The sequence below is a fragment of the Pezoporus occidentalis genome, unplaced genomic scaffold, assembly GCF_034315485.1.
Source record: "Pezoporus occidentalis ecotype Australia unplaced genomic scaffold, CSIRO_AGI_Poc_V1 ctg50, whole genome shotgun sequence".
NCBI classification, from domain to species: Eukaryota; Metazoa; Chordata; class Aves; order Psittaciformes; family Psittacidae; genus Pezoporus; species Pezoporus occidentalis.
In genome coordinates, this window is record NW_026915836.1 from 1,662,365 (window position 1) to 1,687,731 (window position 25,367).

General features: G+C 43.5%; 2 protein-coding genes across 6 annotated transcripts in view; one reads left to right on the forward strand and one right to left on the reverse strand.

The window, feature by feature from the left end:
• RHOQ (ras homolog family member Q) lies at positions 1-16,454 on the forward strand. 3 transcript variants are annotated; one of them, XM_062637022.1, is made up of 5 exons: positions 1-166; positions 309-367; positions 14,421-14,585; positions 15,321-15,416; positions 16,127-16,454. In XM_062637022.1, exons 1-5 carry the CDS (start codon positions 25-27, stop codon positions 16,280-16,282), a joined length of 618 nt encoding a protein of 205 aa, XP_062493006.1. In that variant the 5' UTR covers positions 1-24; the 3' UTR covers positions 16,283-16,454. The 3 variants fall into 3 exon arrangements, with proteins under 3 accessions (XP_062493006.1, XP_062493007.1, XP_062493005.1); XM_062637023.1 differs by having other exon boundaries at positions 16,131-16,454; XM_062637021.1 differs by having other exon boundaries at positions 14,425-14,585.
• The window catches only part of PIGF (phosphatidylinositol glycan anchor biosynthesis class F), a 20,582-nt gene continuing 10,239 nt past the window's right edge, over positions 15,025-25,367 (reverse strand). The window contains exons 6-7 of one of the 3 annotated variants that reach the window (XM_062637019.1): positions 16,715-16,848; positions 15,025-15,384 (exon numbers count right to left, since the gene is read on the reverse strand). In XM_062637019.1, coding sequence (XP_062493003.1) covers positions 16,735-16,848 — 114 coding nt within the window. In that variant the 3' untranslated portion in view covers positions 15,025-15,384; positions 16,715-16,734. Of the gene's footprint in view, positions 15,385-15,887; positions 16,040-16,463; positions 16,849-25,367 lie in introns of those variants that run through there. The other 2 variants (XM_062637018.1, XM_062637017.1) reach the window with 2 other exon arrangements.

Sequence of the window (25,367 nt, forward strand, 5' to 3'; positions counted from 1 at the left end):
GGGCCATGAGGGCGGTGTCCGGCCATGGCCCATGGCAGCGCGGCGGTCATGCTCAAGTGCGTGGTGGTGGGGGACGGCGCCGTGGGCAAGACGTGCCTGCTGATGAGCTACGCCAACGACGCCTTCCCCGAGGAGTACGTGCCCACCGTCTTCGACCACTACGCAGGTGAGCGGCGCGGGGGGGGGGGGCCGGCGGCTCTGCCGCCCTCTCTCCCTTCCTCCGTCTCCGGCCTTACCCTGCCGGGTGCGGCGGTGCGACTCGGCCGGGGTTTGCCCCCCTCACCCGCTGTGTTTCTCCCCCCTCGCAGTCAGCGTTACCGTCGGGGGCAAGCAGTACCTGCTGGGGCTGTACGACACCGCCGGACAGGTGAGTGCCGAGCGCTGCCGCGGACCCCCGGCCCCGCCGCCATCCCCCGCTGAAGTTACTGCGGTCCGGGCTGGGTGATTCAGAGGCGGAGGTGCGGGCTTGGGGGCTGGGGTTGGCGATTTATGCAAGCCGGGTTTAGAACAAACCCATCGATCCAGCCCCGTGTTCCGAGGGCGGGCACCCGCGTTATTGTTAGCGGTGGGTGCCCGGCTCCGGGGGGGCTGCGGCCGGGGCCAGCGGCTGGCGCTAGGGGAGGCGACGCAACCGGCCCGGGACCGGCATCACCCCCGGCCTCGGTGCCGGCGTTCGGAGGAGGGAACTCGCTGTTCCAACGCGTCAGGCCGGGTAGAGCCCCGAGTGCTGCCGCTCGCCTTGCTGGCACTTCCCAGCTCTTCAATAGCCGAAGAGAGTTGTTCAGTTTAGAGGTAGAAAATCATAACATGTAACTGTCAGCCACTGCCGTTGAGATAACCCCGGTTTCTTTTGCTGTGCCAGACAGTGGGAGTGATTCAGGTTGAGATCATTACAGCCTGTTTTGAAAGGTGCCGTGTCTGCATGTATCTTAAGTTACTTCAGTGACTGATAAGCTGCTTGGTGTTCGGGGGGTCGCCGGTGTAGCAGTTTCTAAAGGGCTCCGTTACTCAGCTTAACTTGCGCGGCACGGGGCCCCTGGGTTCAAGAATGAGAGCCCGGAGATGCCTCGTTGGAAACGAAATAGTTTGTGCCTGGGAGGTGCAGGGCTCGGGCAGAAACGCTGCGTGGGTTTGGGTAAAGTTGTGTATCCCTTCTGTTTGAACTTCTCCTTGCAGCGTGAGCATGTGTTCTGCTCTCACATGACCTCAGACGCGCTTCCTTCTTGTATAGAGCCACTGGTTAACATGATGGCACCGGACTCGCATAGGCTGGAGCCATTTCTTTAAACCACGTTACTCCTGTGCTTAATTAAACAGCTGCTGCCTAAGTGAGTGAGGCCTTTTAGGTCTGCAAACAGCCTGGAGTAAGGGAAGAAGCATTTAACCAGCCCCTGATACCTTGGTTAGGCCTGAAATCAGCAATAAAGTTAATTCCATGAGAATTACAGCAAACAGCCCTATTTCCAGGCTGAGACTTCCCAAACAAGCTGGATTCGTGGTTGTCATCTCCCTGACATAAACACAAACTGGTCAAAGTTATGCCAAGTGCATTTCTTACTGTTGTCATAGCCCTGTTTGTCAGTAGTAACTGCTTCAAAACACAGCTTGTCAAACACTGCTTAAGTAGGTTACAGAATGAGGACTGAGTGCCCCGGCATAGAAAGCGTTTGGTTAATATGCAACTGTTTTAATCTCTTTTTTCATAAAGAGCATTGGAACATGTGAAAGCCACCCCAGCACTACTGCACACGTGCATGGCTTGGTGGTGGGTGCCGTCTCAAACTGCTTGTGCTGGCTTGTTGCTGTTAACGGGAGTGTGTGTTGCTAGCACTGTGTAACCATAAGTAAGGTGGCTTTGTGGTATCCCCCCTCTTCCTGAGTGTGCTGAGGACAAAACCGAGTGACTTTTGGCCTCCTCAAAAGCCAGCAGGTTGAACTGGCCCATTTACAACAAATGTCAAGTGAAGGTATTCCTGCCTGTTAGGCTAAGAAAGTCTTTTCAGTGTGAAATAGTATATCCAGACGTGTAAAAAGTTGGGCTAAGATTTTTCTTCCCTTTTTCTTTTTTTTCTTTCCCCAAATTCCGAGAAGCTGGAATCTTTAAGTTTGAATCACGGAGCAGTTCCTGATGTGCCCAGGACCAGATCCTGCTGGCCTAATTCCGAGGAGCCTCAGCTCATGTCGGGTGTTTTAATGAGGCTACCGTTACAAATATACCTGGCCTTGGCAAAGCTCCTGTTTTAGTCAGACCCGTGGTACTGATAAAATCTCTACCGTTATCTCCATCCCACTCCAGCATGTTTGGCGCACTGGTGGACATCTGCCCACGGGAGCCCCATCCCAACATCCGGCACAACCAAGGCGGAAGTCTGTGTGAAGATGCCAGTCCAGCAATTCCATTCAGCTAAAAGCTGCTTTGTCAGGGAGCGTGTGATAACAGAAAGCTCTCTTTAAAGCTTCAATACGTGTAGTAAAGAGCAGAAAAGACTTGAGCTGATGGTGCCTTCTCTGTGTTGAGGAAACCGTGCTGCATTTGGTGCATGCCTGCTGCTTGCACAGACTGCCGTACGGCTCGGATTCAGAGTCGGGATTTCTGTGCCAGCACACATCAGTGCTTTCATCTCTAATTCTGTTCCTCCCCAAATAGTTGTACTGTGAAATACTGGCCTGATAGTATTGTTTTATCACAACTTGGCAGCGTGTGAGCACTGTGGTATCTAAGCAGTTCACAGTCTTCAGCGTGTTTATACTGCCAAAGCATAGGTACAATCTACAGATCTCATTTCGGGGGGCAAGGAGTTAGAGGGTAAATGGAGGGTAAACAGTGACCTACTCCAAATCCATGCAGGAAGCCCATAGCAGAGCAAGGATTAAAGACCTATTGGTCCATAGCTGGTGTACAGCAGGCTCATTGCCCTGAAACACTGACTTAATCAGCCTGTGGGTCTCTGTAACTTGGCGTGGTTATGTGTTTAGCAACTTGTGACAGACTTCTGTTTGGCAGAGGAGTTGCAAGCTTTCGGGTTCATAGCATCCAGTACTCATTTCTAGCTCGCTTCTTCACAACACACACAGCATCACATGTAGCAACTGATGACATAATGCATCATATCCTTGTGAGTTTAAAGTAGGTTGAGAATAAATCTATCAAGTCCTATTTTTCCCCCCAGGTTATATATAGCAGGAAAAATGCCAGTAGCAGGCCACAAACTTCAGTTTCTATGTAGACAGACCTTCCCCTTTTGGGGGTGTGTGTGTGAGCTCAGGCAGGCTTCCCTCTGGCTGCAAGTACTTCGGCCCTGGTTCAAATAGCCAGTACAGCTGCTGGGCAGGGGAGGCACCCGGAGCCCATTTGGGTGTGCAGCTGTGGAAGCAGCTCCTGCGCCAGGGAGACGGGTGGGAATCCGGTGCCTATGGTGTCCAAGAGGACATTCCTCCAGCAATTCCTCCCAGAGGTGGAGCCGGCAGCTCCTTTTGGCCTTGCTGCTGCACAGAGACTTGGGCTGAGACTGCCTGGGCTTGGAGTGCACCCTGGTTTCCACAGGAAGAACTATGTACATCACCTCGAGCTGGGAGCATCGATGCGCTGCAGTTAGAATGTGAGGTGGTTGTGATACTGGTGCTTGGATGACTTTGGCTCTGCAGTAGCCTCTCTTGCTCTGAGAGTTAACTGCGTGTCACTGCTGCTCTGAGAGTTAACTGCGTGTCACTGCTGCTCTTCATTGAGCAGGGGCATGGGGCAAAATCAGCCTGGGAAGAGAATGGTGCCTTCATCGGGGTCTGTTAACTGCACCGTGTTAGAGGGCTTCTGAGCTGGTGACAAGTGATGATCATTTTGATCTTCTATAACACCCAAAGTAATGCTGCTAGCTCTCCCAATGGAGCAATGTCTGTAAGCACTAACGAAGAGGTGTGCTGCATGTCCCCTTGCCACGTCCCGGATGATAGGGATAAGTGGGAGGGCCCACAGGAGTTACCTCTCGGGGATTTCACTCCGTATTGAAGACTGCTGCTTAAAATGGCAGTTGGGGTCCATCCTCCTCTCAGTCTGCGGGCTTTCATTGATGGTGTCCCTTTCCTTCCATATGTGCCGACCACATGCACGTGGAAGTCTTGCTCTGCTGCATGTCTTTGCTGTGAAGAACTGTCAGGTAGGATGCAGGGGATGCAGGAACAGAGCCTGTGCTGCTTCAGCTGCCCTGGGAAGAGAGATGCTGAGGCATAGCGTGGCTGTTTGGTGCAGGTTTGGCACCAAGCCAGTGTCTGAGTAGTGCAGAGCAGGGTACAGAAGGAGCAGAGTGAATCTTGCTATGGTGCAATGCCTCATAATAACATTGGTATCCCTCAGCATCACTCAGTGTTGTGATACTGGCCTGGTCTGGTTGGACAATGCTGAGGTAAACTGTTCCTTGGCTTTCCACTTCTGTTTCTCTGCCTTAAACACCCTAATATGAGCAGGACAAGCTGTAGGTCTGGTACAATAAAGCTCGCAGTGCCTTCTCAACCATCACCAAAACAGTAGCCACAGAACACGCTAAGCATAAGAGCCAGAATAAGCCTCTTGTTGGCTCCTCTCAGCTCAGATACCAATGGCTACTGTGGTTGCAGCAGCAGCCACTTAATTCAGATACGCTGATGTTTTGGTTGCAGTGGCCCTGGTGTTGCAAGCAGTTTTGTATTCAAGTTGGTCAGGCCGCTGAGGTGTGTGAAGCTGACTCCAGCATTAGCAAGATCTGTGCCTGTGTTAAGGCAAGGTGTCAAATGGTTGTAACTGAATGTGCTAACAGGAAAGAGGTGGTAGAGGTGTGGTTATTAGAATGGATGGTCACCAGGCTTGCTGTGGTTGCTATAAATAAGGCATAGAGGGAATATTTGTGCTCCTTGCTGGCTGTTTGTCTCAGCTTTGGTCAGTAGCCCTGAACGAACAGGTACCACGTCTGTGTCCTGCACCAAAACCTCTAACGTGATCTTGGCAGACCTGAGAATGAAATGTTAGCAGTTGACATCCCGTCCCCTTTCTGCCCCCGCCGTGCCTCCCTTCTCCCACATGCATTTTCCCTCACTCCCTGCATACTGTCCCAGCCGAGCTGGCACTGGGGAGCTGTGACCTCATGAGTCTGCTGCAGTCCAGCTCCAGCTGCCGTGCTGGCCTATGAATAGCTCAGCCTCTCTCTGCTTCAGGATGGTGCTGGCCACGTAGGTTTAGCGCTCCTCAGCCACAAGTGGATGTGAGTAGATAAAACAAAACCGTGCCTGTTTTCTCCCTCTGAAATTTAAGTTCTTCAGTGCAAAAGATGGAGGTGAAGTCCCTGAGCTTGCAGTCTCTCATGCTGAGACAAGTGTGGTCTTGGATGGGCTTCCATTTGGCACCGCTTGCTCTAGACAAGTGTTGACGCAAAGATGGGCTTTCCCTTTAGATGGAAAGGGACTCGCTCCTTCAGGTTTGCTTTTAAAAATGGCCTTCCAGCAACACTAACCCCAGTGCAAAGCTCCCATTCACACACCTCCCTTGCTGTGAGCTGTGACTCACACTCTGAAAGCATCACTGCTTTCCTAGAAAGGCAGGTGAGCATTGCTGTCACCAGGTGGGGAGCCTCGAGGTGGCAGGTGCTGCATCCATGAAATGCATGTTGGGAACTCAGGATAATTGTGTTTCATTTTCAGTGTCAAAAGGCCCATAGCACCTCTGAATAGCATCACTGTGTTACGGTAAAACCAAATGCAAGGAATGTGTTTCAAACTGTAGATCCAGTGTGTCTTTATGGAATTATCAGTAAGTTAATGGCAGGCCAAAGTAAAGAACCCAAAGCTTGAGAGGTTCTCTGAAACTGCAGGTTTTGGTATGTTAAAAGCACATTTTCATGAAGACTACTGACACAGACTCTTGCTAAACATTAGTTATGCATTGGTTACGCTAAACATTGGTATTATCATAGAATCATAGAATAGTTAGGATTGGAAAGGACCTTAAAATCATCAAGTTCCAACCCTCCTGCCATGGGAAAGGACACCTCACACTAAACCATATCACCCAAGGCCTCATCCAATGGTCCAATAAAAATCCCTTTTCCCGGATTAAGAGTCAGAAGATACCCTTTAGTTTGTGACCGAGTTTTCTCTGTATTTTACTATCATTTCTTCAAAGTACAGCAACATCTTTCAATGCTATCCAAACAGCAGCAGCTAAAAAGGCAATACTCAATAAAAGCAATTAGCACAATGTTACTGCACATCCTCTTACTTTCTGACTTCATTTTAAGGTGGTGTGTGCACCTGCACTCATTCGAGTACCATGCAACCCACAGCTGTCCTGCTGGAGGCAGGAGTGATAGAATGGGATAGCCGGGTAAGGTGGCGTGAGCTGTACAGTTAGCTTCTGACAGAGAGCCTGTGAGACCCTGGGAATTCTTGGCAGGTCCACAGTCAGACTTCGTGACTGAAATCCACTTCCTTTGCAAAAAGCTCTTTATATGCTGGTAAATAAGAAAAGTATAAAAAACTGCATCTTTTCATGGATAGCCTAACTCTTGATTCAGCCTCAAAACTACCTCTTAAAGCAAACTAAATCGCATTTAGAGTACTGCCTCCACAGCGCAGACCTGCGATCCAGAGGGCTTACAATGTGCGTTAGAGTCTGATCCAAAGCTCTGTGTTAGCAGGCACCCGATGGCTGATTTCAGTAAGCTTCATTCCAGTTCCTTGATTGAGAACACATGGACAAAGTAGACATAAAACTTGAGCAGTACTGAGGTGTTGCCAGTCCCTGGCTTTCATAGTGGTGAGTCAGCTTTTCCTGTCCACAGACACCACTACCTAAGAACCTAAATGGTTTGAGCCTTTTTCTGGATGTGGGTTTTCTTTAAGCCTTTGTGCTTCATGTGTTCAAGTTTTGTGTGTATCTGCGGGGTACCAGAAATTTCTCTTTCATTTAAAGGTAAAAAGGATGTGATTTTTTTTTCTCCAGGAACCTGGGCTTTAGGAAGCAATATAAAGCACACTGATTCCAAATACTGCAGTTTTACTGTGAACTGTAAACTCCAACATTACTCCAACTGGGACAGAGCTTCACGACTTCCAAATTAGCCCCTTCTCTCATTAGAAACAATGCAAAATGAGGGCAGAGAGGAGGGGAATGGTATCTTTTTATTGCTCTGGTCTGTGCTTTCATAAGCAGTGCTTTGGTTTGGACCGGTGACTGGATGATTTGTGTTAAGACAAATGTGTCTGAAGGCCACATGACACTTCCAGCCGTGCTGAAGGGGTTGTGTGTCATTTGACACGTTAGTGGCCACTGTCCTCAGCCTCGTTTTATCGTGCTCTGTGCTGCATCCATGTTGTGGCACATGCAGCAACCCTTTGTGATGGCTGGCACTCCTGGTGCGCATATGAAAATGCAGGTGGCTGCATTATTATCCAGAGCAAAGGAACATCTGTCAGCATCCTAAGTGAGCGCATTGCCTTGGATGAATAAAACACAGGCTGAAAGTGCCGCAGGCAGTTCGTGCTCTAAATTAGGTATAGCCATGAATGCTAAAAGATCATCTGTAGGACTTAATGCTAGTTCCTTCTTGATCTGATATCCGGTTGGGATGCAGTGGTGGAGTCAGTAAGGGATGGATGCCAGGTGTGATCTGGGATGCATCTGTAGTTATGACCAAGAGATAGCCCAGTGAGGGGAAGTGAGCTGGATTACATATTCCTCACTTGAGGAACTAAAAACACAGGCAGTTTTTCAACTTTGCTGCAGTGAAATGCAGAGTTTTACCATGTTCTTGAATGGAAACTGTTACCCCTAATAAATCAGGACTTGACATAAAATGAGGTGCAGAAGACTCTTAGGAACTCCTTTAATTCCAGGAACTCTTTCACTGTGATGTGTTTATTCAGGGCGCACGTGATGGCACTGGTGCTCTGGCACTTCGACTCCTGAGAAGCTGTGTGATGGGACTTAAGCCCGAGGAGTCAGGGTGAAGGCTGTCTTCTGTCTTACAAAGCTGCTGCTCAGCACTGCACTGAAGAGTGTGCTTTTGGGGCTTATTTGTAAAAAGTGAAAGTGAATGGGACACCTAACTGATCAGTCTTTCTTGTCTGGGCAGGATTTATATAGCTAGTAAATGAAAAGTCATGTATGATCTATGGGTAACTATATTCAACCATCTCTATTCCATAGTCTGTTTTCCCTGTGAGAACAGATTTATTGATGGCCATGTTCTTCTGTAAAAATAAAGTGAAAGAGCCCATCTTTCCAAAGAGCAGGATCTGCAGAGGGTCCGATCAGACGCCTGTGCCAGGATAAGTTTGATGTTTTTCCTTTCATTGCCCGTATTGGAAAGAATGAAAAAGCCTGGTTGTTCATGGCTGCAGACACCCAAACTAGAGTGAATCCATTTCCTGGAGGAAGTGGGAATCCTGTGTGGGAACAGTGCTGTTTGTAAGGCCGCTGATGGTAAGAAAGGAACCAGTGCAGGAACGCTCCGTAGCCTTGTGATTCCTCATAAGTATGTCAAGGCTATGGAGGAGTGTCATAGGTAAGGAGTGAAAGGGTTTGTCCATGGCTATTACTCTAGGGGCTCCATAGTGGATGAACAACTGGTATAAAGTGTTTATGTGCAGCTGTGCTTGCTGATACTGCTTGCAGCTGGTTGAATCCATGTTCTGTTGTTGCAGACACTAGAAGGCCTTACAGAGGAAAGTCAGGGACTTCCACTTTCAGGAAAGCACGAGGAAGCCAGCAAGTTGAAGTTCCCGTGGTGAGGGAGAGAGGGAGTGTTCTGTTGAGGCTGCCTAGGAAAAGTTTAGCATCGCCGCATGGCACAATGTAGGATTTGGGAAGTATTTAATCCCACATTAAGACAGGGATCAGGTCTGATCACTCAAAGGCAATTTTGTGTATAACTGAAGAGATACTTTGTCCTTCTCATCTCTAATCTCTAAAATCCATCTTACTAGGCTCCATCTTCCAGCTAGCTATTTCTCTCCATACAGAAAAGCTTTTCAGGAGTGTAAGCAGCTGCAGTCCTCAAGGATCCCAGAAGGAAAGTTTTGTCAAAAGAAAAGATAATTCATAAACCCTGGGCTTTTCCAATGTATAATTCATACCTCCTCTGAACAGCACTCCTCGCAGGGATTTAGAGGTGGATTTAGAACAGCTTACTTCATTTTTAGAATACAATGGACAAGCACTCACCCTGCATTCTTGCAGCCTTTTCTATAAATTGAAGATAGATGCTGGGCCCAAATCAGCAGCTTTCTGTGCTCCCTGGGAAACCTGTGTGATTGAACCACAACAGGATAGTGCTGCTGCCTTCAGCAACACAAGCTGCATCCCCAGAAGCCTGTGAAGAGATGGAGGGTCTGTAGTGCACTTTACCCCAGGGAATAATCAGCACATCTTGGTTTGTGTTCAGAAGGTACAAACAGTAACAAATAGGGCTTGGGCTGCAGAACTGGACAAGCAGACGTTTTATGGCAATGCTGTGTCAGTCCGAATTGCAGCTTGCCAAATGGTCCTGGCATTAGTGGTGCCGTGTGAGAAGCAGCGCCAGGATGCTCCAACCTCCGTCCTTGCAAAGGGTTGCAGTGTTACACAGACCAGACTGAAGCAATTTGGAGAGGTTTTTAGCCAGGGAAGCAATTTGTGCTTGGCATGGGTCAGGACAGACCACTTCCCTCTCTCTGCTCCTCCACCAAGCATCTCGTAGAATCAGAAACCACAGGGTGAGTCAGCAGGGTGAATGAAGGCTGCTTCATGGTGTGCTGCTGGAATGGGCTGTTGTGCTCAAAGGCTCTCCCTGGTGCTTATGGCAAAGCTGCACATGAGCCTTTAATGCCAAATAATCTGGGGCAGGCGGGAGGATGGGGCCACGGGGTAACTGGGAGCTGATAGTCCCTGGGGCAGGTGTCAGATACAGCAGTCATTATTACGGTTCACTTCTCACATTGTCCAAAATATTCCAGGGGCCTTCTGAAATGGAAATTCTTTTTCAGGGAGGAAAACTATGAAAAATGCAGTCATGAAGGATAGCTTTGAGATGCGCTTCAAAAATGAAAGCATGGCAATTCATATTGAGAGAGGACTTTTGACTGTGGTTACCATGGCCTGCTCTGAAATGCATTGAAACTTGGACTTACAGCTGGGGTTTTGCTCTGGAAACCAGCTAGTTGCACATGTGAGCCTCACTGAGACCCTCTGAGCAGCAGCAGGGATTACCCTTCACTGTGTGAAGGTTGGATTCCTCTAGCAACTCTGCCTGATGTCTATTTTTGGCTTCCCCTCTAAAAACAGATGGTTGGGAGTGAGAACCTCCTCTTACGATTGCTGTTGTAAGCTGTGAAAGCAACAGATGGTTGCTAACACAGAGATCACAAACCTGGAGTTGTTGAGCTCCAGTTTTCTTCCAGTGGGCCAAGCTTTGTACGCTGCCATCCACTTTGTAGCTTATCAGAACAGAAATAGGCTTCTCCTTTTGTTTGTAAGAGTATGTCAGTATGATGTAACTGGAGGACTGTCACCGAAATCCTGTTCCTAAGCTGCAAACCACATAAAATCATTAATTACTTTGTTCCATCAGAATGGAACATTATGTTATAATGTTATGTTACATTATGTTATAAATAATATATTAAAAATACCTATAGATGAGCATGACACACCTTGCTCAGGGCCCCTGCACAACATTAATGACACACCAGCATTTGTTTTCTCCTATTTGCTTAAAGATGCAAGCCCTCATATTTACAAGAAAAGGAAAATGTAAAAGTATCAATTTCAGTCCTGCTCTTTTCAAAGTAAAACCAAAAAATAACCCCAAGGAGTCCTTCCCAGTTTGTAGTTGAGAAGCTAAGCCAAGCCAGTAGCTCCTCCATCTCATCTCCTTGCCTATGTCTGTTCTGTATTGGCAGCTGTGCTGGGTTACCAGAGAGATACTAGGTGAATGATGCAAGGTCCTGCCGCAGAGGAATCACAACTCCATATAGCATTAATTAAGCCAACATACTTGCATGCAGTTGGTTTAAAGTTATTACAGCTCTTGTATTTTCAGCATGTTTTTCTATCTGTATTCGTTTGCTTCAGCAAACGGTGAACAGTTCTGTTTTAAAGTCCACAGTATATTGGAGAATGAGCCATTTCCCCATTATAGCCTGGAGGTTTTGACACTTGTGGTGCACATTTTGATCCTTCGTGGTCTTCTTGCCCATCTTGTTCACGTTCTTAAAATAGTCCAGTAAAATTCTTTAGATATCTTTAATGCCTAAATATACAGGCAGTGCCTCCCCCAATTAGGCTGGAAGTCTTAATTGCTGCACAGGGTGGTGTGTACAGGCACCCAAACTGGGATTTCTGTTCACTGGCTAGTATAATTAGGGTTTGCCACTGCATTTACTTTGAGAATTAGCCACATTCATTTCCCTCATACTAGAGTCAGCAAATACAGTTGAAGCAGTCTGATTTTTCCAGGCTTCTCTAATATTCAGTCTAAATGCATTTGTTTCTTCAGTCTTCTACCCATGCAGCGGTTATTTAGGCCCAGTACATCACAGGAAGTTTTAGGTCTGATTGCTGTTTCTGAGGGGCTGTTGGGGAGCAGGAGGAGTCTTTAAGCACAGGTGGCCTGCTAGATGCTGGTAACAGTGAAGCCAGGCTTTTTCTTAAGCAGACCCAAGACCAGTCTGATGACGTGGTGGGAGGCTTTATTAGAATTACCTGCCATTATTAGCATCAATATGCACCTAATTTTCATAGCACAGACAAAGGTTTAAAGGCGAGCCTGGCAGCACTGGCTTGTTTCAAGCAGCAGGACTGGTGAGGACAGCCAAATTCTCTGTTAATTTAAGTAAGTGTGAAGTCACCGTAGTGAATACCACGTACTTCTTTGGCCGTGGCACATGATGTATCCAGTCACACTGTACTTGCCTGCAGTTGAACTTCTTAATTACAGGGGACAGACCCACAATTTGCCCAGTGCAGATGGGACAGGGTATAAATCAGAAGGCAGATATATAAATAGCTGCAAGGGCAGGAAAGGAGTTCAGCAATGCACGTGCCTTAAAAAGCAGTAACGCTGCTCACTCCCAGATGATTGCTGAGGAATATGTGGGCAGTAAGGAGCAGGACCAAGATGTGGCTAAATGGATGAGGATTTATATCCAATGGGATTAAAAAAGATAAATACAAAAGTTTTGAAGTAAACCATACAAACATAAAGTAAAATGAAGTAAACCAAGCTTTGAGATGAGAAACTGATTAGTATTTGCCATGAATAAAAAGTCCATCTGCAATTTCAAATGGATTAACTGAAGAGGTATTTTAAGGCCAATGGACTAAGAGTAATTTCTGGTGACAGTGAAGTGTCTTCTCCATTCCAGCATTTAATGCAGACAGTATTCTTGTTATTGTAGCCCAGATGTGAGGACTTTAGAAAACGTTGAATGTAGTAAAGGCAGCTCTTTAGTAGCAGGAATGAATTATGACTTTAAACTAGATCTTTTCTTTAAAGAAAACCTATTCAGTAATACCCCATGTGTGATTTAGCAGAGCTGAATTCAAGAGCAGCTGACGGATCTGCCTCTGTGTTCTTGCATGCAGATTTTGTACTCCAGGGACCAGTGTAATTTGCAGTTGGGAAGCTGCTTTTAGGATTTCAATCTCCACCCAGAAAACAGAGTGGCAACCCTGATCAGTACCTAACTATATTCAGGAGTAGAAGTGAAACGTAAAATACATGCCTAAAAAGAGAACTGAACGTTGAATAGTTTCAAGTTGCTGTTGTGATGCTCTTAAAGTTATTTCTGCCTTTCATGATGAATTCCACAGATGCGGAAAAGACAAGGTTCCTGGGTGTTTTCTTTTGCATCAGGATAGGAGGCTGACACTAGCAGGAACAACTGATCTCCAGATAGGCCAGTCAAATGCTGTGGTTTCCCAGTAGTGCCAGTTACTGTGGTTGTGAAACTGGGAGCCCATGCTTACAGCCACGTATGCTCTAGCCTACTGACAAAACTGGAAAGCATCCAAGACTGGCAGGAGAGCGTATAACCACAATGGCACATGAGAATACTGATTCCAAATACGAGTTATCATGTAGATTGACACTAAAAGAGTACTGGCCAATGGTCACCCCCCGCTAGTGCAGAATCTCCTCCAGTGCTTGTCATTCCTCCATTTCATGATGAGGATAACGGCCCTCTTCCCATAGCTGTTGACTCTCAAATGAAAAGATGGGCCTAGCAGAAACTGTTCTGAGGAGGTTTTCATGTGTCTTCTGAAATGCTAGTGACACCATCTTTAAAAACCTATCAGTCAATGAAGGGCTGTTTTGAGGGTGCCACTATAGTTTAATAACCTGGTAATGTGACTGTTGCCAAGGAAATGAAAATTTGATTTTCTGGCTTGATTCAACCATGGAGTTGAATTCTGTTTCTGTCTCTACCTTTAATGAACAAATTGTTCCAATATTTGTGAGATTTAATTAAGATGGGGAGCTTACATGGGGAGGAGGGAGGCTGCTGCAGCAGCCATAATAAATTGGTGTTTATGGTGGGAGAGATGGCATAAAACCAGCTCAGTCTTACTTATCTGTGTTAAAAACCAACCAGCCAAACAAAAAAGCCAAAGGTAGGAATGGTAAAGCATTGGTTGACTGGCAATTCACTTTCTTTTTTGCTAGAGAGAACTGGTTTACAATGGGACAATGCTCCTAGGTATTGTACTGTATGCCCTGGCTGTAGGACCGGTGGCTTTAGATGTTATGGCTCTAAATGACTCAAGTAAGAATCTTTTCACACTAACTTCCCCCCACCAAAGGGCATTAATATTCCCCTGATGGTGTTCTTGATCCTGAGTGTTCCCTAATAGTGTTCCTTCCCGCTTTTCGCTGGTCTTGCTTACAGAAAGCAGTCTGGATAAAAAAGGTCGCTCTGATCCTTACTTTGCCCAGTCACTAGCAACAGGACAGCAAAGTTTCTAAGAGACAGAAAGAAAATTCTTAAGAGGGCCTTAAATACCACCTCTACATACGATCCAAAGGAGAAGACTCAACTGCATTAATTAGCCTTAATCTAGTCTAGCTTTGTATTATCTGCATGGCTTTATAGCAGTCATATCTGCTTATTCCTCTTTGGTCAAAGAAGTGCTAACCTTTGAGTATGTTTGAACCATAAGTCTTTTTATTAACTTAAAACTTCTGAAGGGGTAGTCTTCTGTATATTCTGGTACAGAAGTAAGTTAATATTCACACTGCTTTTCAATATATTTATGTCATTTCCCTCTAAGAACCACGCTGATTAACCTAGAAGAGTTGCAAGCATTCAGAAAGTTTGCCTCAACATTTCTGAAATATTGAACAGAGTTTCTATACCTAACTGTTAAAATTAACAAAATACCATTTAATATTGCAGATAACAGACTTTTTCTTTCCTAGGAAGACTATGATCGTCTGAGACCTTTATCTTATCCTATGACCGATGTCTTCCTTATCTGCTTCTCAGTGGTAAACCCTGCTTCATTTCAAAATGTGAAGGAAGAGTGGGTACCAGAGTTGAAGGAATATGCACCTAATGTTCCCTTTTTACTAGTAGGAACACAGGTATATCTGGTTCTGTTATACTTTATTTAAACAATTCAGATCATTGTATGGTGCCTTTTCTTTGGGCTGGAAATTCAGGGCCAACAGGCTTCTGGCTTTGGAAGAACAACCCTAGCAAGTGGCAGAAACCCTAGATTTGTGGTGTTCTCTAATGGGCTACCTGCATTTTGTTAAAATACATTCAGTGTAAACAGAGTGGCAAAATTGGCTCCATCTCTCCTTGGGACTTTCTAGAAAGTCAGAGGATTTAAGGAATATTTATATATATGTCTATTTATACCCATGTACATGGGTCTACAGTTGTTGGTCATATACAATATTTGCTGAAGCAAAGGAGCAAAGGAAGAAGTGAGATAATTTCCTCCTGCTTCTTGTGACCAGTGGACAGGGCTTCAATTACAAAGTGATCCACATGTTGATATTATCTTTGGGTTAAAGCCTTCTGCCACTGCTGGATGTACCTTCTGGCATTCCAAGATGGTCACATCTTATCAAAGAGCTGAATTACAGAATATACATTTGTTCCTTCTGGATTAAAGGTGGTAGTTCACAGCTTAAACTTTCAGGACTTTTTGGATCAGGAAGGGTCCATGATCTGAATCATGCATGACTCCATCTGTATACATACAATACTCCATTAAATAAATGCTTTTGCGTCTAAAAGAGGGTATTATATAGCCTGCTGACTTTTGTTGAGGAAAAGTATCCCAACATGACTGCTACCTTCCTTGCTAGATTGATCTTCGTGATGACCCAAAAACTCTGGCAAGACTGAATGACATGAAAGAGAAGCCCATATCTGTGGAGCAAGGACAGAAGTTGGCTAAAGAGGTAAGCTCCTAGCTGAAAGCAAGTAGCAAAGAAGCAAAAAAACCCTATTACCAACTGCCTTTTTCTTTACTACTTCAATGTATGAAAACCTTCTGACAGGTTATCAGTTAACAATATTTACTTACACTGCTGAACACAGCTAACAAGCAGACCTGTGTAATAGCACTTCCCTGGTAGTAGTGGTTCTATGTTTCTTTGTAGACACTTGTAAATACTACACAAGCATCGGTCAAGAGTGAATTAAAATCACAGAGTTGTTGAGGTTGGAAGGGACCTCTCCTCCTCTAGCAAAATGTTGAAATCATCTTAAAGCAATTATTTGAGCATGCTGTACTACCGTTTTAACACACTGTGTGGATAATGCACATAAAGATCTTACTTACAGTCTTATTTTTGAAACATAAATTGGTCATAATTCTGTAATTCTTTTTTGCTGTTTAGTTATCGAAAAATACCTTAGGACTCCAGTGGCAGGCCAAAGAGCTTATTTAATACTCTTCCTTTGTAAACAAACCCAACATAAATGCATTCCAGATCTTTGACCAAAAGACAAATCTTTTCTTCTACAGGGGGATGCACATGCAGGTAGCTTTTCTAGATCACAGCCAAACATTGTGATGTCACTAGAGAAAAAGAGATACGCAGAAGTGCACACTTAAAACTGAACAGCTGAAATGTACTGTTGTTGAATTAACTTATTTTCTTGACAGATAGGAGCCTACTGCTATGTGGAGTGTTCAGCTTTAACGCAGAAAGGACTGAAGACCGTTTTTGATGAAGCTATTATAGCCATTCTAACTCCAAAGAAACACACAGTGAAGAAGAGAATAGGCTCAAGATGCATAAACTGCTGTTTGATCACGTGAACCACATTTGACAATGGCCAGGCTTACTGTGAAATTCTACTGAATTTAAACACAATGCATTAAGTACACGGCAAAGTTGTTACAGGTTTGAAAGCTAAAACGATGGTTCTGCCTTCTACAACTAGTGAAATCCAGAGGAATAAAATCAGACTCAACAAACTTGTAATAAGAAGCCACCGTATCTGTTACAAGTATTTTATTCAGACTGGAAGGTACAATCTCTCAGGGTTACATAGTCTAGAGGAAGCAAAAACTGCACCATGCTGAAATGGCGTCTATGTGATTTTATCGAGTGGAGATGCTTGGCCTGAAATACTCTAAATGAATTTGGACAGTCTTCTGCTTTGACTATACATAAATATATATATCTTATAAACACACCCCCCCCCCCAATTTTTGCACAGTCTGTATGGGATCTGCACAAAGAAATACCTTGTCTCTCTTTGCTCCAGTTATCTGCTTTTGTATGTAAGCTGCTTCCGATTCCAGTGTATCCACAGAGGTGCAATAATCAGACCAGCCACATAGCCAAAGGTAGCTCCGAAGGAACAGGAAATGGGCCATACCTGAGGGGAGAACACAAGGTAAAAGCAGACAATGAGGAAAATGTCTGTGGTTCTTTTGTACTTGGTGAGCACAAAACCTAGGTACTGAAAGACAGTAGAGTCTTACTCTAAAGCTCGGCGTGCTTTCCTAAAAATGCCAAAAGGGTAACAATCATCTTCATGAACACTAAATGCTGTTGTACAGTTTTTAACCAATATGCATTAAAATGTAACCAGGCTTCTGGCTATTGCAGAGTTTAGTTCCATATTCCCAAAACTATGTGAAAAAATGTAAAGTCTTTATATCCCCCCTGAAGCATTCAGCTAACCCGACTTCCTGTTCTGCTGTGTACATCTGGAAACCCACAGATGTCTTGGCGATTCCAATCTCTCATGGTGTTCTGAAACCTTTAGAGGTGTGTATGGATGAACTGCTATTCAAACAGGCCAGAGACTGAGATGGATAGAGGGGTTTTCTTTATGTTTTTTGTCTTGAAGAGTAGGCAAAGGGCTGAATCTCCCCCTAGCTAGCAGCAGGGAGGGAACACAAATTTGGAAACTCACCATCTTGCACCCACTTCAGCAAACATGTAGTAAGCCACTTACGTTCTAGAGCTTAGAATTAAAGCTCTCTTCTTCCTAGTGTAAGAACAGGGAGCTGTTCTTATACTCAATACAGCTGACTCAGTCTCACAAACCATCTAGTGCAAAGTAACGGGTTTTTTTCCCCTACCCCCCCCTTTTTTAACTGGTATTGATTTGCAGGAAGGAGTGGCCAGAACAAGACTTATCCAGTCTGTCCTGAGATGTAGCTTATATTACCTGTCACCTACAGACTGCATTTGATGGAAATCTCAGCTAAGCAATTAAAGCAGTCGAATAAACTAAATTCCCACCCTCTTCAAAATTCCCCTTTGCATGTTGTTTTTGCAAGGACAGTTTTGCACTTCCTGCTGTCCAGTGCATATTCCTGAAGCAAGCGCAGACTGCACTCCCCTATTTTAATTTTGACTAAAGGGTGGTTTCCACCTTCTGTGGTACTTGAGACTGAGACATGAAGTAGACATTAAAGAAAATATCCACGTCTTGGTGTCCGGCCAAGACTGCAATTCATGAATATCAAATGAGTTTACTCTTAATGGTACTGGTTCCTCCATTCATTTTCCTAGCTCTGATTCTTCTCTTCACTATTGTGGGAAAATGCATTTATTCACATCCTCTGATCATGGCAATTTTAACTAGGAATAAGAGTAACTTATTTTGTCCTCAGCTGTTTCATCTTCACATTCCCTAGCATTTGCAATTTTATACGTTATTTGGAGGTCTTAAGGAGTGTAGCAAAGATGACTATAAACAAGGTGCCTTAGGTACTCTTTATTGACCTTGTTTCATTCTTATTTCTGGACATTCTGTCTGTGCTACTTGTTTTTGTTGCTGAATATTTTGGCTGTTGCCTCTCAAACCAAAGACTTGCTTGTTTTCATTAACAGTGATATTGGAAATCTTCTATTAAAAGCCTTGAGATGCTTTGACATGGTAAGATATTATGTATATTTAAAACTCATGTGAATTTGTGGCCTTGGCTAAACTTACATTTCAGGTGGATCTTTTCAACTTTTAAATGAAATGTAATTAAGTTATTTCTAGCATTTTGCATATTACACACATCTAAAGGACAAAACAATAAAAGATGTCCATGCAACCCCAGCTGCTCACTCAGTACCATTCAGCTGGAACAGGAGTCGTACTTTTTTCTCTGCTGATGAAATCAAATACCAGTCTAATAGCCACAAAACTATAGACAGAGGCTTCATAACTCAGTGGTCTTTTGACATCAAAATCTCTGAGCGATCAATGATCCTGCATTAAATCTTACCTACATTAGGTGAATCTGTAGTTGCCTGTTTGCTTTTCAGAAGTATAGGTAGGTGTGGGACTCTGAATTTTTCATGCTCTCTTAACTAGAGTCAATATCCCTGATAACCTGTTGACCCTGTATGTTTTGCTATATTGTGTATAGTGGACGATTGCTGGTACGATTAAAAGGATCTCTGATGATTGTTGTAGCTTCTCTTACCTGACTGAACTGCAACCTTGAACGTGGTTTTTCAAGTTATGTAACTCTCAATACTAATTATGCCTCTGTCTTCCAAAACATTCACTTTTTGCTTTTTAAAAATCAATGTTAGCTTACAGAAGTTTCAGGCTGTTTCATTTAACACCTGAATCTCTGAACTCTGAAATCCAAACCTCAGCAATGGCAGCTGGCAAAGATAGATAGGGGGCAAAGGGAAGAAACCATAAACCACTCCATCTCGCTGTCTGTGAATGAGACAGAAAAAATACACCATCTCATCACTTTTAGGGGTGCAGAACAGAAGGGTACTAGGCCAGGTACTCATTATGCTGGTCAGATGGCTTAAAGTAGTTCCAACAGCAGTTTGATGGGCCTTTTGAAAACTCCCTAAGCACAGGGGTTAAAAGCCGGGACTTCAGAACATTGCTATCCTAATGCTATGTTTGCTAACCCTTAAGGCAGGGCAAAAAACAACTAACACATAATGATCCTAGTTCTGCACCTCTTTCTTGACTGCTGGCCTTCAGGCTACATATAGCCAGGCGATATAAAGCTGCAAGTTGTCAAAGACACATTAAGATGTGACTCTTAAGCACATCAGCTGCACTAAAGTAACAGCCCTTGGATATGCTTTTTGTCTATGAAAGCGGTTTGCTTTATTCTGCATTAGCTGCTGGCCTCATTTTTCTGAGACCAAATCACTTCCAGCTGGACCTTTTTAAATTAATTTGACTTGCTTGATTGGTCTGCTTTTGCCCTGCCGTTCATATTATCTCTTAAACTTGGTTTAGCTTCCCTGACTTGGAATGAACTGCTTCTAAGTGATAAAAACCTAATACGCATCTGCCTGTTCTAAGGGATTCCATTCTGCTTATTCAAAGTATGCAACTTGTAATACACCCCTTTCATCCCCTGAGAACTATTCAGCTCAGTTTCTCCTACTTTATGCTCCCTTCTGCCATGAGGAAGCTGACATACCCCATCCCAGTACTGATGTCATGTCTAGGCTGGGTCAGCAACAGGGGAATACAATGTTAGGCAACACTGCCTGACTGCGCGCTTTGAGGGGGGAGAAAGCAGGGAGGGAAGAAGATTGATCTGGAGAGAAAAGTGCGGGGAATGCAGGAGACAGGACAGAACGTTCTTTAGGAAACTGCCGTGAAATGCTTTGTCTGGCCCAGCAGCTGGGAAGCATCAGCTCCCATCCTCACAGCCTAGTATGACTCAGTTTACATGTCGGATGCATGTGGAAAAGGGCAATTTTACCAACCTGCATATGATTACTAGGAGTCTGAACAGCAACTTGACAAAAACAAATCTCCATCTGTATGCTTACCAAGAACTAAACTTACATTTTAAGGGACAGAGCATGGGCCAGGGGTTTATGGAAGATGATCCTGACTTCTGCTATTTGTTTAGTTTTTGTTTGGTCATTTCATCTGGCAGCAGTAGTAGAACTTAACAGAGGTTTCTTTAGGCTTGCTAAATAAGACAATGCAGAACACTAGTTTCTAGTGTCTATCAGAATTCATTTTAAGAATAAGGACTCAAAATACCAATTGCCAACCTTTCAGTACACATTTCCTCAGTGCTCTTTAGAACACCTGTGAACTGATGTGAGAATGCTTAACATACTGCATGGAAAGCAGAGCATGTTGCAGGATCCCAACAAGGTTATCTAGCTCTGCTGTACTATTCATGTAGCTAGTTAAATCAGAATTCTGACTGCATGACAGCGTTGTCATCTATTACAAGTCTGTAAATTGCATCCCATGCAATGGGAATTACATAGACATTGATAAGAACATAAAGGCCAGATTCTTAGGGGCCAGAGCAGCAACACCCTAATGAAGTTTTAGATCACACAAAGTAAGCAGCTGACAGCTGGAACTTTAATGATACAAATGCAAATACTATATATTTTGTGGGTTTAGTAACCTGGTCCCATTCTTCAGATGAGTGTTCTTCTCATATTCCTAAATGCCATTCTTTTTTGTATGCTTACTATTTCAAAAGATCCATTTCTGACTGTCAACGAGAAAGCTATGTCGTATTTTCTGTTTCATTTTAAAACTGAATAAATGAGCACAATGACTTTCCCTCCCCGTTTCTAACATGCCTTAAATTCCCGATTGTTTAGTCTGTACTCTCTTTAAAAAAATCAGTACATGCCTTCAATCTATTCTGGTTGCATGCACATGTTAACTAAAAGTGTCTTATGGCATTGTACAGAATGTGTGTGTTGACAAGCACATGCCGAGGAGAAGAAAGTGTGAGGGGGTTTTCTGCAGGCTGGCATTTGTAACTAGAAGGTGATTTTGTGGATTTGCGTTATAAAATTACAGCAAGTGTAACTGCCTTTGATTTCACCCTTAAGGTTTACATCAAGGAAACATATCATTAAATAAACAATGATAACCACATGAAAGTGGGACAAGCTTCTACCTGTGTTAAAAAGGAACTGAAATCAAACACTGGATATTATCACTTCTACTCGTATAGCAACTTCTTTTACAACAAAAAATTCACAGTAGGTGGTAGCTCCAAAAGCAGATACGAGAAGGTAACTCTGTGAGCTGTGTTAACAATAACACACCAATATGAAAGTTTACAGTCCTGTTTCGGTAAGCACCTACCCAAGATTCTCTAGATGATTTTTCAGGTTACAAATGTCCGAGAGGTATCTAGGCTAATACTTACATTCATATCAACTCAATTATGTGGCAGTCAATCTACTCATTGGAGTTATATCAGCACTACCTACTATGTTTCCAGTACAAAGAGGGAATAAATCAATTTCCCTTTCACCTAATGAATATAAAAACACTGTAGGCAGAATATTGCTTCAAAGTCACTTTTTATCAGATCAGGTACTACAGATCACAATTATGCTGCAAAAAGACAGATGGATGGGTGGGCAGGCACACAGTAAACCCAGGAACCTGGTTCTAAAGTTTGTTATCAAACCAGTCAATGAACCCAGAAACTTCACGGTTTCCAAAATTCAGCTGGCAGTAACAAATGGGATGTCTGGAATACACCGCATATAAAGTGTGCTGATAAGGTTTTGATCTTTAATTATACCACCTTGTTCTGCAACTAAATTACCTTGGGCTGAGCAGAGAAAGGATGTGTCATGACATGTCTAGAAACACCTAAATGATGCTGTTCTGTTTCAGTGGTGGTGTGCTTTAAGGTGCCACTTCTCACATGAAGGCAGGATCCTAATCACATGCGGTTATTAAAAGAACACCATCAACTTGAAATAAGCAATCTGAAAAAACTGAGTAACTGTAACAAATGAAGTTATTTTCTGTTTCTTTATTAGAACTGTCCTGACTATAACCCTTACATAACCACTGTACATCAGAGGGCTAAAGGGAACTAGAGATGGATGTACAACTCTTAAACCTTTTGAACATCATCTAGAATAGCCTTAAGTGATCATAACTAAGTGTTGTAAACTATTTTGCTATCTAAAACGGTTCTAATCTCAAAACTTTGACAAAATTATCCTACCAGTCTCTTGTAGAAAACTGAAACCCATCTTGCACAGGGAGTCTTGAAAAGTTTGGGGTGTTCTTTTTTGTTTGCCCATAAGGCAACTATCTCTACCTTTCTCTGAGATAGGTGCAGACAAAGTTCTGCAGGTTATAGTTCTGCAGACCTATAACCAGGGGCAGCCATAGAGTAGGCCTGCCTGACCAACTGTTTCACATAGGTACAAAATAAAATAGCAGAGGGGCAAGAGGCATGGCTGAATTGTGGTAAAAAGGTGCTTTAAGAATGAAGCAGCATTTTGGTTTTAGCCATTAGAACATGACTTGGAGCTCCTGATGGAGAACGTCATACCAAGTTTACTCTGCAAGAGTCCGGAGTCATTTGAAGTAAAAACAAATTACAGTGGAAGATATACAAGACATGCTGACATCTGATTTTCTGATTAGATAAGATATAGGTAATGGTACTGCAGACTTCTCAGCTTACAAGTATATCTTGACCATGATGTAAAGGGATCACTACAATATAATTTTTCAATTCTTCTGTTAAGACTGCAGGAAAAAATGCTGGTCCCAGTACACGCAGCTAAGGGCTGGGAGACAGATTAGGAAAAAATGAACTCAATGTTGCCCTCAATTGCTGCTTCTTTTACAGCCACAAAGCAGCAACCAAGTGACACCATAAGAACTGCCGTAGGTGGCAATTCCTACTGCCAGCGTGGTGATTCAGACAACAGGTGCCTTACAGAAAAGTGCAGGCAGCTTTATTCAATACTCTACTGGAACTCCAGCATCCTTGCTACTCTTTCTTTCCTTTAACCTCTTGTTTGCTTCAGGTGTGTGACTAGAGGCCATTTTAATTTGAAGCCATTTCTGTGAGCAAGACTGATCTCATCACAGAAGTGGCTTTACTCGCTCCACCCTCTGAACTGGACTGCAGGAAATCTCAAAGTAGACTGTAGACACTCTGACATTGCCTGCAGTTCAAAGGGTAGACGCTAGATCTGCTGAAGTGCTACATCCTGATCAAGAAAAAAAATACAAGACAGTGCTTAACTGTTCATGCAATAGGTTATATTAGATTGTTCTAACAGAGTCTAATCACATTTTTCACTCTAAATTTAGGGCATTTCCGCATCTGCTGGATGTCACATGTTTTTGCCAACGTTTGACATTTCAGGGCTACCAATACAAGGGCAGCAGCAGCAGCAACCCTTTGGTTTGCTTTATCACACGGTATTTCTCCACTACTGTTGACCCAATTCTTGTAGGAGCAATTTTGCCTTGTCTACAACACTCCTTAAACAATGAATTGTCTGAAGCTAAAGGTAAAAATGCAGTTGTGTTTCCACAATACATGGTTGCACTACAAACACTAACCATAACCAACAGAAACATCACAACCAGATTTTGCAACAAGGGGGTGTAAAGGCCTTAACGCTGCTCTCTGGTATGATAATACCACTTTAGTCTTGCCCATATAAGATTTAAACCACATTTTCTGTTCTAGAGCAGAACCATTTCTACTACAGATTAAAGAAAAAAATAATAAAATCTGTGTACAACAGAAAGTCTGAAATAAGAAAAGGAAAACAACCACGGATGAAACCTATCGTAAAAGCTGGTCCTGAATCCAAAGACTAACCTATTCCTTTTGAGTGCCTTTCTGTATCTGAGAAGGGTAGATCCAAACCTACAGGTTTGGATCAGCCTCAAGCTCTCTGCTTTCAGGCTAAAACGAGACACAGTTGATGTCAGAAGCATGACAGCTTAATACTTTATTCATGCAGATGCCTAGAAATAATTTGATTTTGACTAAGTTCTGATTACTTTTAAACCCACCTTGCTTGGGATTTAATCTGTAGGTGTTACTGTAAGCATATCAGATGGATTAGGTTCTATACAAAACACTGAACAACCATGTCTTCTGGGGGAATTTTTTAGATATATAAATGTACTTTTTTAATAGAGAACATCCTCCTGTATATGCATTACTTACAGGTATTTTTATCTTCAATACATCAGTCAGTAGATAGGCAATCTGCACTAAAGACTCCCTTCACAAACTAAGCAAATCTGTGACAAAAGCAGAATTCTTTGAGGGCCGTTCTTCTTTCCTGTCTTAGCCTGAAGACAACACAGAAAGCTCCTCTCCTCTTTCATTGCTACAGTCAAAGAATCTACTATGAGTTTCTAATCATTCCAAAAGGAATACTCTCATAAAAAAGGGTTGCACTGCTAATGCCCAGTGAACTTCTGAAGAACGACAGGAATTTCTCTTGCCTCTGAAGATTTCAGAGACAGCAATGCAGAGCTATTATGTGCAACTCAGTACCAGTGTTGTTGAATCCATACTACTCAATGGGGAGAGAAAGACAAAAGACTCACGTCATCTGTTGCAGTTCAGTGTTTCCAGAGAACCTTATTCATGTATCTCTCAGCTTGGCTGAACTGCAAAGCAGTGCATCCTGGGCATCTATTGAGAATGCATGACCAGGACATCTTTTTTAACTCCTTCTCCTGTATCCTGTGACCAATATTTAAGAGATCACCTTCATAAAAATACTAAATTACCAACAGGTGATTGAAAACTTCAGACAGTTGTGAACAGGATCTCTAATAAGCTGCTTAACAAGAGGTTCACTTCTGCCTTGAAGATGTGTTCCCATTATGATGCTTCACTGTGTTGCTTTGCTGACATAATTTGACTTTAAAAACTACACCATGTTTTATCAAGAACTTCTTTCATTTCCCCCTATACAGCAGATCTTCAAAAATTCCGCTTTCAAAGACTGTTGAAGTGGTAGGCTGCAGGACTGAAACTTCTCTATGGCTGCTCTTGAACTGCCCATGTGATGATTAAAGTAATGATCAAGCAGTTCAGATCCAAAATGGAAAATCTGATTTCTTCCTGCACTCCACTGGTTTAAACCCTACAAGGTAAAAATCAGAGAAGTGGGGAT

Bases quoted from the DNA above. Each gene is read 5' to 3' on its own strand.
- RHOQ (XM_062637021.1), top strand. From the start codon at position 6: ATGAGGGCGGTGTCCGGCCATGGCCCATGGCAGCGCGGCGGTCATGCT. The intron at 368-14,424 runs GTGAGTGCCGAG...TTTCCTAGGAAG, and splicing joins TGTACGACACCGCCGGACAG to ACTATGATCGTCTGAGACCT. The intron at 14,586-15,320 runs GTATATCTGGTT...CTTCCTTGCTAG, and splicing joins TTTTACTAGTAGGAACACAG to ATTGATCTTCGTGATGACCC.